The sequence below is a fragment of the Chinchilla lanigera genome, unplaced genomic scaffold, assembly GCF_000276665.1.
Source record: "Chinchilla lanigera isolate Chin_1 unplaced genomic scaffold, ChiLan1.0 scaffold00193, whole genome shotgun sequence".
NCBI lineage: Eukaryota > Metazoa > Chordata > Mammalia > Rodentia > Chinchillidae > Chinchilla > Chinchilla lanigera.
The window spans coordinates 594,513-613,772 of NW_004955594.1; the positions used below are offsets into that span (position 1 = coordinate 594,513).

The following is a 19,260-nucleotide window of genomic DNA, read 5'->3' on the forward strand; positions in this document are numbered from 1 at the left end:
AAAAAAAAAAAAAAAAAAAAAAAAAAAAGAAAGAGTATAAGGAGGTCAGGGACATAGCTCGGTGGCACAGCACCATGAGGTTGTGGGTTCAATTCCCCATACCCCCCCCCCAAAAAAAGAGCATAAGCATATTATTTAGAGCTATCAAAGAAATATCAGAAGAACCAAAAACGAAGTTGGGAAATGGAAGTGATTCTTTTTTGAGGAGTGAGAATATTTATTATAAACCATTTGATATTATTTTATGCATTACATAGCTATTAGTTTGGTGAAAAATTTAAAAATTTTGATTAGAAAACACTTTCATATGATTCCATATTCTAAAGCCACGTAAAGGGCACCTTTAGTCCCCTCGTACCCACTTAATGTCTCCTGAAGTGACTCACATGTTTCCTTCGATACTTCTGTATCTACAAGCAAATATGCAGCCGTATCTAATCCTCTTCCACACCTTTGCACATGCTATATACACTGCCTTTTTTTTCGGTACCGGGAATCAAACTCAGGACCTTGCGCTTGCCAGGCAGGTGCTATGTCACTGAGCTACATCCTCAGCTTATACACTGCCTTTTTAATAATACTAAGATTCCTCAAAGCTCTTTATTAAGGCTGCATATTATTCCATTATATAAATTCTTTATAATTCATTTATTTAGCTTTGTATTGATAAACATCTAAGTTTTTCCCGAATTCTGTTATTCTGAACAATGCCATAATAAATCAACCAATATTACAAGAAAAATAAATGTTTAAGATATTTCTTTCATTTTCCCAATTCTACAATGAGCCTGGCTTTTATTTCCTCAGTGCCTGCCACAGCGCTTGGCATATAGAAAACACTCAATTATGATTGGCTAACTTAAGTTGAATTGTACTTAAGAAATTAACCTAGCCAAACATTTCAGTGAGATACTATAATTCTGAAGTCTATGGCATAGCAGAGAATTTATAAAAACCTGTAACACTCTGCAAATTTAGTCTCCATCTTTCTGTTCATCTGAGAGAAAAACTAGTAGTGCAAATCACTTAGAATATGTGGAACAAGACTGTGATGTCATTATAGGGAAGAGACTATTTATACGATCCCAGCCCTAGACCCTGATTATCTAAACTGCTATAAAGATTCTAATTCTTTGTATAGATGTCAATGGTATAATTAGAAATACAGTTGCTCGTGTCTTACCAGTAACAGAAATAAAATGAAACAAAACAATTCCTCAGACCAAAAATTACCCAACCACCATATACAAGTCTTTGTCATACTTACTCTGAGCTCTTTTGGGCCTGTATGGATTGGAAGCAAGTGTACAGTACCCGGCCAGTCTATTAAAAAAGAAGGAAAAAAATGTTACACAAAGGAGGATTAATTTTTGGTGTTGTTTAAAAATGATTACTGGACATACAGTATTTGTACATCTTTATAGAATATATTATAGTAATATGAATATATCACATTACATATGATATATAATATAATACAGCAATATCAACATATGTATACGATGTATAATAATGAGAAAGGCAAGTATTTCTATCTCTTCAACCTTTATTCATTGCCATGAACTGTGTTCGAAATTTCATAGCAATTTAGTAGACCCTAAAACCCCACAGGTCCTTCTGGAAGTAGAAAGTTAAAGGAGATTCTAAAGGTGAAAGATGGCACAATCAATTTCTGTAAGAAGAATCAACATGAAATGGTCACAGTGACATATATCTGCTCATGTGACAGAACTGCTAGCAAATGTAAGAACCACAACATTCACACTGCTATGCTGGAAGCCAACAAACTCATTTAACAACTATTTGTGATGATAATAAATAAATAAAATTATGGTGACAAGGCAGAAATGAAGCATAAAGTTTAAAAGATTGAACTTCAGTGTTTCTGACTGTCTCTACTCCTATCGCCGTGGTCAAACTTCCATCAACTCTCATCCAGATTACCGCAGCATCTCCCGGAATGCTTTCACTGATGCCACGGACTCTATCCCCGCCCACCCCCACCCAGTCTGTTGGGGCACCATCAAACGAGTTATCATCCAAACGGGGATACTTCCAAGAGGAAAAGGGGGCAACCCATCAGGGCGCTGGGAGAACACTGCAAAACTGACTCTCTCTGAGGCAGCCGCACCAACTTCCTCAGTGTTCCCTAGACATGCCACACTCACTTAGGGTCTCTGCACTGGCTACTTCCTCTGCCTGGAAAATTCTTTTTTTTATTTTCAAAATAAAGGAACAAAAACATATTAACAAACACACATACATTTACAAAATAACACAAATGCAATACAAGCAATACTGAATTCCAGGCAAAGTGGTAGGATATTAACAATGGTTGTCATATTACATATTGGTATCTTCAAAGTGGTTACTGAGGTAAACAAATATAGATAGGTCTGATTTATTTCACTTATGAGTATGGTCTCTAGTTGTGACCATTTGCCTATAAAAGCCTCCAGTTTATCTTTCTTTATAGCTGAGTAATATTCCATTATATAAAAGTACCACAATTTTCTTATCCAATCCTCAGTGGATGGACATTTGGGTTGCTTCCACAATTTAGCTATGACAGATTGTGCTGCTATAAACATGGGTGCACATATATCACTGTGATATGTTTTCAGATCTTCTGGGAAAATACCCAGAAGGGGAATAGCTGGGTTGAATGGGACCTCTGTAACAAGTTTGCTGAGGAATCTCCAAACTGATTTCCACAGTGGTTTCACCAGTCTGCATTCCCACCAGCAGTGGGGAAGTTCCTTTTTCTCCACAGCCTCACTAGCATTTGTTATTGGCTGATTTTTTTTTTTTTGTTTTTTGTTTTTCTCCGGTACCGGGAACCGAACTCACGACCTTGCACTTGCCAGGCAGGCGCTTTTGCCACTGAGCTAAATTCCCAGCCCCCTATTGGCTGATTTCTTAATGCTAGCCATTCTTACTGGGGTGAGATGGAATCTGTGTTGTTTTTTTTTTTTTTTTTTTTTTTTTTTTTGGTTTTTTGGTTTTTCTCCGGTACCGGGAACCGAACTCACGACCTTGCGCTTGTCAGGCAGGCGCTTTTGCCGCTGAGCTAAATCCCCAGCCCCTATCTGTGTTGTTTTAATTTGCATTTCTCGAGTGACTAATGATATTGAACACTTTCTCATGTATTTATTTGCCATTTGTATTTCTTTATCTGAGAGGTGTGTATTCATCTCAGCTGCCCATTTTTGGATTGGGTGTTTGAATTTGGGGGGGCTGATTTTTTTTTTAATTCTTTGTATGTTCTAGATAGAAGACCTTTCTCCGAGGGACAGTCAGCTAAAATTTGTTCCCAATTTGTGGGTTTTCTGTTTACTCTGCTGCTGATTTCCTCAGATGTGCAGAAACTTGTCAGTATGATGAGATCCCAGCTGTTGATTCTTTGAAGTATTTCACAGGCAGTTTGGTTTTTGTTCATGAACTCTCTGCCTACCTCTACGTCTTCAAGATTTTTACCTACTTTCTCTTCCAGTCGATTTAGTGTTTCTGTTTTAATATTGAGATCTGTGATCCATTTTGACTTGAGTTTGGTGCATGGTGATAGACGGGTCTATTTTCAGTCTTCGGTGCCTGGAATATTCCTCCGCTAAGAAATCTATAAGACTTGCACCCTCATTTTCTTTGGATACTGACTCAATAGCCCTTCTCAATGATACCTTCCCTGGTCACCCCATTACACTGCAAGGAGATTTTTCTCTACTCTGTATATAAACATACACACACACACACACACACACACGCATGTGCTACCTTTGTGTTTTTATCTTCTATGAAACAGGAAAAAATAAGACCCACAAAGCCTTGATCCATCATCTGGTACATGGCTTGTGTGCGAACATCTGAAAATAAAAATGTTCTGTCAGTAAAGTGTATTTTGCATGCTTGATTTTAAAGATAATAATGGCATACAGACCTTCCAGAATTCAAGTTGTATAGGTAATACAGGAATCTACCATAAGGACAATATAATTGTCATAGTACAAACATTTTGCTAGGTTAAGAAAATATAAAAAGTTTGCTACTAGGTAATAAAGTGTTCATAACTGTAGGTTGCCTAGAGTAGCCTTGCTATGAAATGTAGCATTAAAAGAAACTGAAAACTTTATAGACTCCCCCTCAACTTGATAATTTCCTCCAAAGGAGGGAGACAAAAATATTTCCTGGGGGGGGAAACCCTTTTAGTGGACAGCTTCTAGGACAATGACTACACTTGTTACTAAAGAATAGAAGTATAGAACTATTTTGGAGCAAATTCTTAGAGGAAGCCGCTATATAGAATTGATTGCAATATAGTTGAATTCAACATCCCCAAGAATAGAAATAAAAGCCCACTATTTAAAAGCTACTCCATTTTTGAAAAGATTAAAAAGTAAGCATCAAATAACAACATTTGAAATGACTTATCAAGACATAAAATATCCAAAATAAACAGAAGCTAAACTTAAAGGGCTGAAATGCTCAGGCTGTTGTTTATGAAGGGTAGAGAAGATAAGCTATCATAACAAAACACTGCAGAGCACAACTGGGTCTGGTGCCTTCCATTTGGCAAATCATTCTTAAAACATTCTTCGCATTTATATCTTTTTGATCTGGATTGAGACTTCCTGTCCATGTCTTCCTAAGTGAAAACTGAAACCAAGCAGGACACAACAGTGCATATTGGGGTTGGGGATCTAGCTCAGTGGTACAAGTGCCTGCCTGGCAAGTGCAAGGTCCTGAGTTCGATTCCCGGCACCAAAAAAAACAAAACAAAACAAAACAAAAAAAACCAGTGCATATGAAAGAAATACTTGGGGCAGGGATATAGCTCAGCAGCACAGTGTCTGCCTGACAAGTGTGAGGCCCTGAGTTCGATTCCCAGTCCAAAAGAAGGAAGAAAGAAAGAAATACTTGCTCAAACTGTTGCTGAAAATATAGAAGATTCTATAAATGGTCTCTGTATGTGACCTTGATAAAGTTCTTAATATTTGTAAGTCTGTTTCCTCATCAGTTAAACAAGGATAAATATCATCCTTTCTCTCACAGATCATATCTTTTAAAAATTATGAGATTTTTTAACACAGTACCTAAAACATCAAAGATACTTCATAAACACTAGTTCTTTTCCATTTCATCCACTGCCACTGAAAACAGTTACTGTGTTTCATATCACCCAGACTGCTTTTGTCAAGGTCACTGATGATCTACTTTTGGTCCTTGATTTACCTGATCTTTCAGCTGATTCAATCCTGCCTGAAACACTGTCTTCACTTGGCCTTATACTTTCACTCTTACTTCTGCGCCTCTTAACTTCCTGTCTGATCTTTCCCAGTCTCTTCTGCTAGATCTTCTAATCTTTGCATTTGAAATACCGGCACAGCCAGGGCTCAGTGTTTAGTCCTTCTATCTTTTCACCATCAGTCCTTGAGAGATTTGATCCAGCTCCATGGTATCACCTTCCATCTCTTCAGTGGCCACTCCCAATTCACGCTGAACAAACTCCAGAACTCCAGAACTATCTACCCAATCGTCTATTAGACACTTCAACTTGGTTGTCTTAAAACAGTGCTACTCAGAAGAGCAGGTCTGTGAACATTTTTGTTACCTGTTGTTCATCTGGCGATGAGGAGCTTAAACTAGAATACAAATTAATGAACTTACATCACATAGAAATCTTTCTTAAGGAAAAAAAAAGTGAACTAAACAATGTGCTTAGTGACAGACAATGTTGGGTCAAACCTCAGCTCTGCCGCTTACTTAACCCACGTGAGCCTCTGTGTACCTTCCACACAAAGCGGGGAGATCTCTAACCCACAGGTTACTAGAAAGATCAGAGGGAACATTTGTAAACCATTACCACACAGTTAACTATCAGTGCTCATGAAGGTAAAAAATTCATTCTACCTAAGGACAGTTATTGTACTTTTTTCTAGAAAGGCAGGTAGAGACAAAAATCAACCATGATTCTCAAAAAAGGTAAGGTTCAAGAGAAAAAGCAGCTTAGTTATATTATATTAATTACAGGGGTGAAGATGTGCTAACCTGAATTATGAGAGCCACAACAGCTAAACTGAATATCGTGTAAACATTATAAAAACCAACTTTGCAAAATTCACCCTTAACACCTGTGAGTCTTAGAATATACTGCACAGTAGTGGTATTTAGCCAGCAATGTTCAGTTACTTTTTTTTTTTGGTACCGGGGATTGAACTCAGGACCTCGCACTTGCCAGGCAGGTGCTTGTGCCACTGAGCTACGTCCCTGGCCCTTTGATTATGTTTAGATGCCAGCTGATTGTCAGGCTTTTACTCCTAATTGCTTAAATACAGTCAAAATTGGATGCTGAACTTTTATTGTTCACTATTAAGAATAATTTGACACATCATTACTTTTAAAACATGGCAACATAAATCAAAATAAAGCATTTAAGGATAGTCAAATTTTGCTTTAAAATAACCATGGCCTATGTAAGGAGGAGGAAAAAGAATATTCATTTCTGAGGCTAAATTGATATTGCAAGCCTATAATACTCACCAACATGTGAAGGCCAAACAGTTATATGAGGGTGGGAATGATACCAGCCCACAACTCTCATGGGTCGACCTGTTATTTCAGCCAACCTGTGTGTCTGTCAAGGCATTTTCAAAATGTGCTAATAAGGGCTCAGAAAGCGTCCTGAAATTTAAAATAAAGCTGTTACAATTTAACAGGATGAGATAAAGTTGATGCTCAGAATTTCTACTAATTGCATACTTAGTTTTTTGTAACAGAATCTATACGGTTTCCAGTAATGTAATTGGGATTATAATTATGTAAATATATATAATATTCTTGTTGGGGTTTTTGTTGTTGTTCTTGTTGTTTTTGAGACAGGGTCTCACTGTGTAGTCCAGGCTGGCCCTGAATTCACTATGTAGCCCAGGCTGGCCTTGAACTTGTAGCAATCCTTCTGCCTCAGCCTCCAGAGTGCTGGAATTACCGGCATACACCACCACACCCAGAATATACATAATACTATTAATCCAGTTTAGGTAACGTTTGATCATTCAAATGCCAACTACTATTTACCTGCAGAGAAGCTCGTTAAAACCACCAGAAGTCATTTGCATTACCAACTTGGGAATTTTCTGTCCTCTGTAACTTCAGTCTAATATCACTTTTGGCAAAGAAATGGAAGGTTGTTTTGCTCTTTATTTTATTTTAATTTTTGGTGTTGAGGATTGAACTAGGGGCCTCACGGATGCTAGGCAAGTACTGTACCCTGAATGTTACCCCCCGCCCTAAGAATTTGTTTATTCATTTTTCTGTGGCAGGTTCTCAATGTTAACAATAGCAAATGATGTGGTTTCAGTGACCAAATGAACACACACCTCCTGTTTATAGTCATCCCATTTGTCTAGAAATATCACCCCGAAGATGTTTTCCACTTTCGTTGTAGAAATAAAAATTTTCAATAACTATCTTAGGCTAGAATTTGACAGTATTTGCTACCCAGAGATGAGCCGACTCCTGCTAGCCTATAAGACAGCTGATTAGTTTTCCTACCAGTTACTTATATTAAAACATAATAACCTCTTTTATAAAACTAGGTATGAAGAACAACTCTTTTAAAATGTATTTTTACATGCTCAAATGCCAAGAGAAGCTACTTAACTTCTCTTAGCCTATTTCTTCAGTTGCAGACTGAAGGGGACGATGCTTGGCACAGCAGCGAAGAATAAGAAGCTGACCCGCATGAGACGTGTGGCTCAGTACATGCGAGAGAAGTGGCGCCTCTCCCACCACCCATTCTGGAAGCGGACTAGTTTCAGTTTGAAGCTACAGTATGTAATCCCAACAGTAAACGTTTTTCTATAGTTACATCCTGGAAAGTTTATTTGGGAAAGTTTATTTTTGTTTTGTAAATATCCCTGAATTGGCTTTCTGCTTTTGGCCAAGAAAGACAAAAAAAAAAAATAAAAGATGGTAACAAAGAAATTAGACAACATACACAAAGCAACAATTTTCAAGGTCACTGTCATCATGCAAGGAAGGCCGTTAGATGGGAAACGAGGGGAGGTCTTGAGAAGACTCCCAGTCCACAGAGTAGGGAGTTGTGTTCACCACCTTTCCTCACTGTGACAAAACCCCTGAGATAAACAATTTAAAAGGAGCAGATGGCTGGGCATGATGCGCACTCCTATAATCTCAACACTCTGGGGTAGGCTAAACCAGAAGGGTTTCAACTTTGAGCCCGGCACAGGCAACTCAGTAAGACCTTGTCTCAAAATAAAAAAGGGCTGCGGATGGAGCTCAGTGCAAACACTGAAGGTTCAATCTTCAGTATCACAAACATAAAAACAAGATGAAGTTTTATTTTGGCCCATGGGCCTGAGGCAAGGTTAAACATCACGGCGGAGAGCACGTGGTAAGCGAAGTTGCTCTTCTCATGGCAGCCAGAAAGGAAAGAAAGGAGAAGAGAGAGAAGAGAGGAGATAGGCAAGTGGGACAGAGGGAAAAAGGAGGAGAAAAAGCAAGAACGAGAAAGAAAGAAAGAAAGAAAGAAAGAAAGAAAGAAAGAAAGAAAGAAAGAAAGAAAGAGACGGGGAGATACCCAGAGTCTGGGACATGACTGGGCACCAGGTGAGAGTTTGGTTGGCTGGTGTTTTCATGGCAGAGGGCCACAGAGGACAGCGCTGCACCGGGAGCAAACCTGGCACATCCCCAGTGAGTCCCATTCAGAAAGGAGTGCAGCAGATCGGAGGTAAGGACGAGCATGTGAGGTACCTACCTGGGGGCTGGAAAACATACTGCCCCTCAAAAGGGTGAAAGGTAACTGCCCAGAGTCTGGGACATGACTCTACACCAGAAGAGTTTAGCAGCATCCTACCTGGTTGGCCGGAAGCCTCGTCCCGCAGGGCCCGGGCAGTGCCCTCGGGACGGTCTCGCCTCAGGGCTGTGGACGTTACTCCCTCACCAAGCTGCTCGGGCACCTGCAGCTCACCCTCAAGGCGAGACCCCAAAGGTTCCAACGGTCTACAAGGCACAGCCAGCACCTGGAACACAGCTCATGCACGGATCAGTCCAGCACTAGAGAAGGACCCAGCCACCAAGGAAAAAGGCCAAGGGTAAGAAAAGGATACCCGGGATACAAAGCAGTAGCAAAATGTAACCCTTAATGAGGAGACAAAGATCAGATTAGTGGTTGCCAGGAGCCAAGGGCAGTGAAGCGGAGGAGGTGGGTGTGATTATGAAAAGAAGCAAGAGGGAGGTCTTTATAGAGAACAGCTTTGTGTCCTTACTACTGGGGTGATTAGTGTAACTTCACATGAGAGAAAACAGCACAGAATGATATACATTGTAGCAACATCAATTTTTTGGTTTTCCTATTGCACTATAATTATGTAACATGAGCGGTTCAGGGAAAACTGAGTTAAAGCCTGAGACCTTCCAGTATTATTTTAATAAGTTCTCATGAATCTACAATTATTTAAAAAATTTTTTTAAAAAATCAAGATGCAAAAGGTATACATTACAGATTCATAAATCTCACTGTATTAAAAATGTAAAAAGAGCCAGGCGTGGTGGCACACGCCTGTAATCCCAGCACTCGGGAGGCTGAGGCAGGAGGATCACTGTGAGGTTTTTCTCCGGTACCGGGAACCGAACTCATGACCTTGCACTTGCCAGGCAGGCACTTTGCCGCTGAGCTAAATCCCCAGCCCCGAACACTGTGAGTTTGAGGCCTGCCTGGGCTACAAAGTGAGCTCAAGGCCAGCCTGAAGTGCGCAGCGAGACCTTGTCTCAAAAAGATAAAAGAAGAAATAAAACACAGCTTTTGCTGACCAGACTGGCAACATTACAAAATTCTGCTAAGGCAGGAGAGTCTCATGGGGAGCCATGGTACTGTGGGAAAGGGACACTGTCACGTAACCCAGGCCCCAGCTCTGCACATGGATGGAGTCAGGAGCCAAAAAGCTGCCAGCCTCCTGGACTTGCAGCTTCTTCACAAATAAATGCCAGCATTTGTGGCCAGGCTTATGCTTTCTACCAAGATGACTGCATGCCTGGGATTCAGTAGCATAGGTCCTTATTCTACAAGATGTTACCATTCAAATCTGCAGTTGGTAAATATTCATCGGATGAAGAGGCACCTCAGTAACTGAATCAACTGAACTGAGCATGTCCTCAAGAAGTGATGTGATGAAATATGTAAGAAGTAGACAAGATGAGATCAGGAGGCTCCGTTACAAAAAAGTGCTTTTTACACCTGCACAGCTATAAGATTCTGAGTGGCAGTCAAAGCTTGCACTTTCTAGTGACAAGATTGCCATGTTACATATGCTACTTTTAAACCTTTATCTAGATGGAAAAAGAAAATAAACTAAAATCATATTCTGTTAAAATCAGTAAAAAGCTGCTTGGAAACAGCTAAGAAGGAGGCCCTGCAGTTGCAGTAGCTGCAAATGATGCATCCACACCCTATAAGATTTTACTGTTACAACTGATATGGCAGAGCAGACACTGTTATTCAGAAGTCCTGAGATGTACTGACTGTTATACTAGCCTGAAAAGGCAGCAGAGTTGAGACTACAAAGATAAAAATCTATCAACGCCCATGAAGAACAGAAAATTATACAAACTGACAGAAAATACATAAAATGAAAATGTCACAGTGGTAGTATATTTTTATCATTGCCTCCACTATTAAATATTTGAGAAATCTTTATAGTTTTATTGAAAGCTCAAAAGTAGGATCTAAAGTAAACACACAAAGGACAAATATATTTGAATATTGCTTAAAGAATTATCTGAATAGCAGGGATATGTATTACGGATAAAATTAATTTGTAATACTGTTAAAAATGTTTTTAAAGAAACTACAAGCTGCACACATAACTTAGGAGATTTCATACCTTTCTTACATTTCTAAGAAAAGATTATAAAATAAAGTTTTTATAGCAAAGTTCTCACCAGACATGAAGAAATACTCTCTGGTAGTGGTGGTGAACCTATGGCACACTCGCGACAGTGGGCTATTTGTTATCACTGACAGCTCTAAAAGGTTCGCCATCATTGCCTACATGAATAATTTTGAGTCTATGAAGTCCAGAAACTAAAATCTAGGACATGGGCAGTGAAAATAACATTGTTCCTTCACATGTCCATAAAAAGATAAAAAGAATAGGTAGATGTATGGCAAGGGATGAGCTGATAAAATAGATGTCACATACAGTGTTTATAATATTTTCAGGTAAAACTACCTACAGATTCATTTTTTGTTATACATTTCTAATAATGAATTTAACATGTGTGGATATGAACAACTTACTGGAAAACTTGGGATTTTTAACCTCAACTAACTTTAAAATAAGCATTCTGAACAAATAAAAATGCCCTGCTTCTAGGAATTGATCCTACAGATCAGCACACATTTGTGAAACGCAACAGGGTACAAGTTTACAAACAACCTGAATATTTGCATGAGGATAGGGGAAGCAAGCCTGGTAAGGCAGCTCTATATACTGAAATTGATAAATTTCAAGAGACATTGTTAGGTGAAAAAAGATGGATACTGTAGGTGAGAAGGTATCCAATATTTTCAGAGGATATTCATGTATGTTTCTGTACTTACGGAATCCATCTGTAAGGGTACATGCAAAACTGATATCCTGGCTATATCTGGCAAGGGACCAGGGAAGAGCTGTGGCACACAGGTTGGAGAAACACCTATTTCTTTATGCTGCTTTGCACTTTGTAAAGTTTCTACTACATCTGTTTTCTACCACTTTTTTTTTGTTTGTTTGTTTTCCGGTACTGGGAATCAAACTCACGACCTTGTACTTGCCAGGCTGGCGCTGTGCTGCTGAGCTAAATCCCCAGCCCCTGTTTCCTCCTACTTTTAAAACTACTTTTAGTTGTCTAGAAGACTGACTTAATCCAAAAGAACAGTAAATTTCTAAAAGCACTGATGCACATTTACCTGCTATAGGTGAGGTATAGGGAACACATGTCTTACTTGATCGTTCTTTGGATTATTTATCATGGGATACTGCATTCACTTCTCAACACTACTTTTTTGAGGGGAAGTCTCAAGACCAAAACTCCCAAATAGAGATCAAGATAGTGAGTGGCCTAAACATTAATTACATGACTTTAGCAAAAATGGAAGGAGCGACAGAAAGGAATGGAGAAGGGAGGGGAGGGGGTGTGGAGGACCTGAGTCCTTACAGAGTTCACTGTCATAGTATTTGACCCTGGGGCCTTCAGGCATTTAGGAGCAGCAATGTGAGAAATTTCTCTTTCTTCTGATAAAAGCCATTCAAAGGATAAACAGAAATTCTGATTAACCAAAAAAATTAGGTCTTAAGGGTAAGTAGGAAAACTGGAAAACAATCTCCAGGAAGAAAATTTATAGCAAGCAGATCAGTGTAGCCCAAAAGCCCCAGAGCACGTCAAAGCTTCTTATTGATCAGTAAGGATATCTCTGCCTCTGTTGAGGCTGCAGACAGCTGCTCTGGAGAAATTTCTACTCGGTCCTTCCTCTTATCAGAACGTCGGAGGATGATGACAGAATGAATGTGAACAATTCTGACGGTGTCAACCTAAAGGAAAATCCACAGAAATGGTTACCATTTCTCTCCAACACTTCTTTCTTACATCCACTGTTAATTATAGGATTGGCATTTTACTAGAGTATCCGGTTAAAGATTTCATTTTAGAAAACTGACACTTTTTGCAAGAATAATGAAATGTTTAAAATGAAAGAAATTGAAACAAAAATATAAAAGTTAGTATTTAGATAAAGGAACAACTTTTTGAATGTTTAATAATAATGTGGGTAACAACTATGTGCAAGACACTGTCACACAAAGGAATATCAATCAGAGTGCTGACAAAGCATTCAAAATAATAACGATACGGCTGAAGAACAATCATACATGAAACTATGCTAATGATGCAACAAAGCAATGCTAGGGAGCTCACAGGAAAGGAATCATTTAGACAAAAACCTTCATAGAAAAGGCAGGCAAGAGTGTCTGCTCATTGACTGGTCTATGTGTATACGTCTGTTCATAGAATTTCTACGTGTATGTCAAGTGGATATATACACTAGTAAAGTACGCATGAGGAGGATGAGAGACAAACTGGTCAACTGCTTTAAACACAGAGTTTAAGGTATAATAGTAAACAGTAAGTCAAAGAAGGAAGTTTGGGGTGAGAATGTACAAGATACCTAGCAACAAGCTGTGATGTGCAGGATGAACCAGAAGGAAATTATTTCAGATAACCTATACATGAAATAATGATAAAGTACTAGATGAAGTAGATGACAGAGACAGAAGAAACCAGGTTGGAGACCCATTAAGAAGGAAGAATCAAGATTTGGTGGTTTACGAACCATGGACACAGGGCAGAAAATCATTAATGGTGACTCTCAAGGTAGGGGAGTCAATAAAATTTCGTGAGTGGAAAAAAAAGTGGGAGAAAGGGAGCAGAGCTCTGGGCCTGAGTCGAAAGGGGTACCAATATTTTTGATAGGCTAGAATAAAAGGGAACAGGGAGGAAGACAGAGAAGGCAAAATCGGAACAGTGCAATAGTTAAGAGTTTCAGGGGAAAAGATGGATTTGCACTGCGAGACACTGAAGGGACAAGGATGGAAAATCTAAGAAGCCTTTGAAGTAAGCTAGAGAGCACACTGGGCAATGTAAGAGCCATGGCTACCAAGCCCCCGAAGTGTGGCAAGTCTGCTTTCAGATGTACCACAAGTTCGGCATGCAATCAAAACCCGCAAAGAATGTTTCGAAAAATCTTCCCCCAAAAATGTATTACAGTGAAAGACATACTTGTCATGAATCCCCCTCAAAATATTCCCTCATGCTTGAAACATACTGATCCCACGTTTCTTGCCATTTTCTGAAGCAGTTCTGGAAGCCCTCTTTCCTATCGCGACTATCTCAATGTCCTGAATTGTTCCAAAACATTTACTTTTCACCGTCATTTTGGGGAAGAGACCAAAGTCACAAGGTTTCAGATACAATGAGTAAGGATGGTGATGACACATCATCATGTTTTTACTTGATAGAAATTGCCACAAATGGTTGAGCAATGACGGGTGATCATAATATAGGGTGAATGTTTAAGTAAGCTCTTTTCAAGCCTAAACATTCACTATATTTTTATCATCCCTTATATAATTCTGTCATGGGAATGGAACCCGAGGTGTTATGCATGCTAGGCAAACACTCCACGTACTAAGCTACATCCTCAGCCCAAGATTATATTTCTAATGGACAGACCAAAATTTTATCGATTTTTGGCATTCTGCTATAAATAGATAAGAAAAGATTTTATTTACTTTTACATTCAGCTTGCAATTGTAATCTTTTTAAACAAGAAAGCTATCTAACCAAATCAGCTCAATTTCTACTTTATAGAGGTTTAATGACATGAGGGCCGGGCATATAGCTCAGCGGCACAGCACCTGCCTGGCAAGTGCAAGGTCCTGAGTTCAATTCCCAGTATGAAAAAAAAAAAAGAAAAAAATGGTAAAACTGATTTTCTTTTTTTTCTTTCTTTTTTTTTTTAGAACTGATTTTCAAAACAAGGGAGCCTTTGATACTAAATGCTGACTATTTTTATAACCATATTTCCACTTTCTTTAATAAACAGAAAGCTGCCCAAGTGCTATCCTGCTAAAAAGCATGTAGATCTCTGGCATTATTGGGCTGCTTGGAGCTCCCTAGACACCACACCTTTTCACATCCTGTCCCTTCTACTCACAGGGTGCTTCCCAGGGTGCTTTTCTTTTCCCCACATGGTCGACTCTTTCATATCTTTAAAATTTCCTGATCATCCTGTCAAAACTATTTTCTTCTGCATATGACTTCTCGTATAATATCTACCCACTTCTAACTGTTAGAAAACATCTTGTGTTCTATTTATGTCACACAATTTTCTCTCCCACTGAAGTGTAAGCTTAAGAGCAAGGACTTTGTTTTATGTATGTTTTTATTGCCAGCAACCAGTACAATGCCTGACAGGCATTAAGAAAACAAAAGCAGAGAGAGAAAGGATGCACAGCCTTTCAAAGAAAGAAAGACGGCTGGCTTTTCACCTGAAACAATGAAAACCCAAGGAGAACGAGATGCTAAAAGAGTATCTGCCAACGAAGAATTCTATATTGAAACAATATATCCTTCAAAAGTTAAGGCAAATTAAGGCAAAATAAAGAGATTTTCAAATGCACAATGGGGGATATTCATTATCTGCACAGGAAATCCCAAAAATGAAGGAGTGACAAACACCATGGAGATTAAGTATTTGGGTAAATACAATGAATATTAACTGCATTAACTTAACAATGTCACGTGAGGCTTAAAATAGCCATAGACTTAAAATGTCAACAATAACCCACAAGGTGAGAGGGAATAAACAAAAACAAAATGTTCTAATGTTCTAGAACAGATGGTCCCCAACCTTATCATAGTGTGAAAGCAATATGCATTCACCAGAAACTGTACTTTTATATTTGATCTTTTCCCAAATTACTGATATATACTTTGGTGGTTTGGGTATATTAAATGCATCTTTGGCTTATAAAATTTTCAGTCTAATGTCCCTGTATTAAGCCCACTGGTTTTATTGGGACATAACCAAATTGTAAATTAAAGAGCATCTGTATTATGGGGGAAATGCTAATAAATCAGAAGTTCATATTATAATATGTAACATAGCCACTAAAAGGATAGAAAAAGAATGTTATAACTAATGAAGAGTTTAAGCAAAATTAAGAAAACATATTTTTTTGGTACGAGAAATCGAACTCGGGACCTTGTGCTTGCCAGGCAGGCGCAATTCCACTGAGCTATATTCCCAGCCCAAGAAAACATATTTGACAGCATGTTTCCAAGGGCTGTGGCTGGGGTGGCCACAGGATCTCCAACTGCATGCAAGAGCAACCTGGAGAGACTGATAGCTCAGGTCAACCCAATACCTGTGGCTGCCGCTCACCTTTCTTATTTTTTTTTTTTTTTTTTGGTACTGGGAATTGAACTCAGGACCTTGCGCTTGCCAGGCAGGTGCCTGTTCTGCTGAGCTACATCACCGGCCCCACTCACTTTTCTTATAAGCTAAACAAAAACCACAATAAGAAACATATTTGATTAACCCAAAAGAAGGCAAGAAAAGAAAGAAAAGTAATACAAATCAAAAAGTGGGTCAAATAGAAAGCAAAATGATGGCAATTGTAACTAATACATATTAGTTATTACATTAAATGTAACTGAAGTAAATACTCTAATTAAAAAGATTATCCGTCTATATTATTTAAAATGATGTGACAATTAGACATATTTTAAACATTAATACATGGAAAGGCTAAAAAAAAAGGATAAAAAATGTACACTAACTAAAAAAGCTAAGGTTGCTAAACTCATGAAGTTTAACATCTAATTTAGACAAAACAAATTTATATAAAATTCAAGATGATATAAGCCTTCAAAAATCATATCATTAAGTTGCAGAATATATTTTAGCAGTTGGTGCTCAGGGTAAACTAACTCTGTCTCTATTTCTATCTGTGTCTCTCTCTCTCTCTCTCTCTCTCACACACACACACTCACACATTAGAGGTTTCAGTGCCTACAAGGAATGACATTTAATGTACAGACAGAGAAGGAAGAGTTCATAAAGGATGTAGGGGAAAGGAGAGGAATAAAAGAAGCACAATGCAACAAAACAAAAATCCAGGGACATCCAGTTTCAGGGAGAAAGATAAGCACCAATGAGGTGGCTGGAGAGTAGAATCAGCAGCAGCTTTGAGAGAAAGAGACCTTTCCTGATATAGGAAGAAAAGACCCTAAGTGGTTAAGATGGAGAAGTCTACATATAAGGATAAGTAAGTAGAGTTGTTGCCTAAGAGCTTCGAAGAAGGGGAGGGAAGTAATTCATTTTTATTGTATTTTACGAAGGTATTTGTGATATATTAGGAGGAAAATTCACCAAGATTATACCACAGTTAGGCTAGTGCATGCCAAAAAAGGTGGGGTAGAAGTGCAGACAGGAGAAAAGCCAAAGTAGTAAGAACTATGCTAATATGGATCGTTTGACTGCAAGAAGAGAAGGAGTACACAAGTAGCTGCTGAGACTCAGGATAAAGAGGTGACAACGCAGTGAACCAAATGCCAAAGTCTCAAGGAAGGAGGGAGAAGGGTCAGAAACAGGCAGTGATGGACCGGGAAGAAGAGAGTGGTACTGATAGTGATTACTCATTTTGATGAAGGAGGACAAATTGCTAAAAAGAACAGAAAATGAGATCCCATTTCTAATGGGTAGATTTCTCTTCTGATTTTTCTGGAAAGAACCCCCTACCCAGACAGATTGGATTGATAATCTGGCTGAGGTCATCAAAGTACAGAAATCCCTCCCCAGCTGCAAGCTGCCATCATGCAGAATTCCAGCACACATACCTTTTCAGCAACTGTGCGCATTTCAGTTCCAGTATATGCAAATTTGGAGTCACTCCTATTGGAGATAAATTAGGGGGAAGGGGAACTTGGGTTTGGAATAGGAAAAGGAATTAAAGCAAAGCAACTGGATTAACAGTTTTTGCAATGTAACTTTAGCAGAAACAAAACAGGAGGGAAAGCGAATGAGGCTGGAGTTGCTAGACAGGACTTCTGGGTATTAAGGAGAAATATAGTAAGCTATGCTTTGAAATTTAAGCAAATGTTACCCAAAGGGTTGACCCTCTAGGATTTAAGCTACTGGGGATCACTGGGATCACATAGGGTGTAGCAAGGGAGAAGGCAGAAAGCCATTAGTTAGATAGAGGAGTGGATCAAGGGGGAAAAGCCTCTGAATGTGTACATTATCTGCCACGATGAAAATTATTGGTATCTCACTGACATTTCAGGGAGAAGGAACATAAAACACATCACGCAAGAAAAGGAAAAATAATAGCACTAAATGTGAAACATATTGGTAGTCTTTTCAACATGCTGCCTTTATTTATGTCTATAAAATTGTATTTCTAGGGCCGGGGATGTAGCTCAGTGGCACAGTGCCTGCCCAGCAAGCACAAGGTCCTGAGTTCGATTCTTGATACAAAAAAAAAAAGAAAGAAAAGAAAAGAAATTTAAGAGCTAAAATTCTATTTCTAAGAACCTTAACAGGTTCACTTATGATCCGGTTACCCTAATCATATTTTTAACATAAGGTCATATGTACCTCGAGTGAAATTCCTCCTATTAAGAAGTTAGGCAGAAATAAACCTTCAGGGTTGGTGTGGAACTCAAACTACAGACCCGAGGGTGTTCTGAAGTTGTAATGGTAATTTAACACAGAATCCGTACACAACGCTACCAGACGTCATAATTTTAACAGCAACTTAAGAATCACAAGATATGAATAAATAAATATAGTCTTACCTTGTGTCATCATTCAACTAGAGTGGGAAGGAACAGAAAACATTATTGATCACAGTACGCTTAATTGACTACCGGGAGGCAGACTCTATGAAAATTAGGTCATACGTTCACTGACACCAGCATCAAAGACTAGAGAAATTTTTGGATTATAAATAGCTAAGTTATATTTCCTAGTTCACTTTTGCCCCTCTGGAACGCTTTCGGGTCCACGAAATCCTTCTTGACTCTTAGGATCTTCGCTAAGCTTTTAAACGCTTTGTGGCCACCTCCGCTTCCTTAAAGGGAAGACTGGCGGCGGGGAGCGAGGCTCTAGACGTACTTCGCTGCTTCCTCATACCTCGATGTCCTCATTCTACCGAATGCTTTTGGCCCTGACTTGCACTTTTGGTCAGTGGGGTGACAACCTCAGTAGGAAGCCTCTCCGTGGGTCTAGGCAGATCGCTGGAGGGTTGCAGGAGGATAAGCCAGGGTCAGGGGGCTAGAGGAAAAGGCCCCGCAAGAGAGCCATCCAGAGAATGTCCAAGGATCCGGGTCGGAGGTTCTTGTGGCCTCCCAGCTGCCCCGGGGACTCCTGGGGACTGCTCAGCGGGCTCGCCGCCAGGCTGACCTACTCACCTCCCCTATACACAGCCCCATCACCTCCTCCTTTTCTGTGCTCAGCGCATGGTTGAGACAAACTAGGAAAGCGTCAGATTCCAGATGAACCGCCTGCACCGCCTGCACCACCTGCACCGCCATCTTGCTCCGACCTTGCTCACGTCCTCCTCAGGCCCACTCCGGCCCGACCAACCCGGTGCTCCGGCGCCGCTTCCCTTGCACCCAGCTCTCCGCGCTCCGCCCAGGCCTGGC

General features: G+C 39.5%; 1 protein-coding gene across 2 annotated transcripts in view; it reads right to left on the reverse strand.

Moving 5' to 3' along the window:
- Brcc3 (BRCA1/BRCA2-containing complex, subunit 3) overlaps positions 1-19,260 on the reverse strand; it is a 62,366-nt gene extending 43,106 nt beyond the window's left edge. The window contains exons 1-7 of one of the 2 annotated variants that reach the window (XM_013509990.1): positions 19,027-19,260; positions 18,412-18,428; positions 17,452-17,506; positions 12,465-12,584; positions 6,535-6,622; positions 3,772-3,860; positions 1,268-1,323 (exon numbers count right to left, since the gene is read on the reverse strand). In XM_013509990.1, coding sequence (XP_013365444.1) covers positions 1,268-1,323; positions 3,772-3,860; positions 6,535-6,622; positions 12,465-12,584; positions 17,452-17,506; positions 18,412-18,428; positions 19,027-19,149 — 548 coding nt within the window. In that variant the 5' untranslated portion in view covers positions 19,150-19,260. The remainder of the gene's footprint in view (positions 1-1,267; positions 1,324-3,771; positions 3,861-6,534; positions 6,623-12,464; positions 12,585-17,451; positions 17,507-18,411; positions 18,429-19,026) is intronic. The other variant, XM_013509991.1, reaches the window with a different exon arrangement.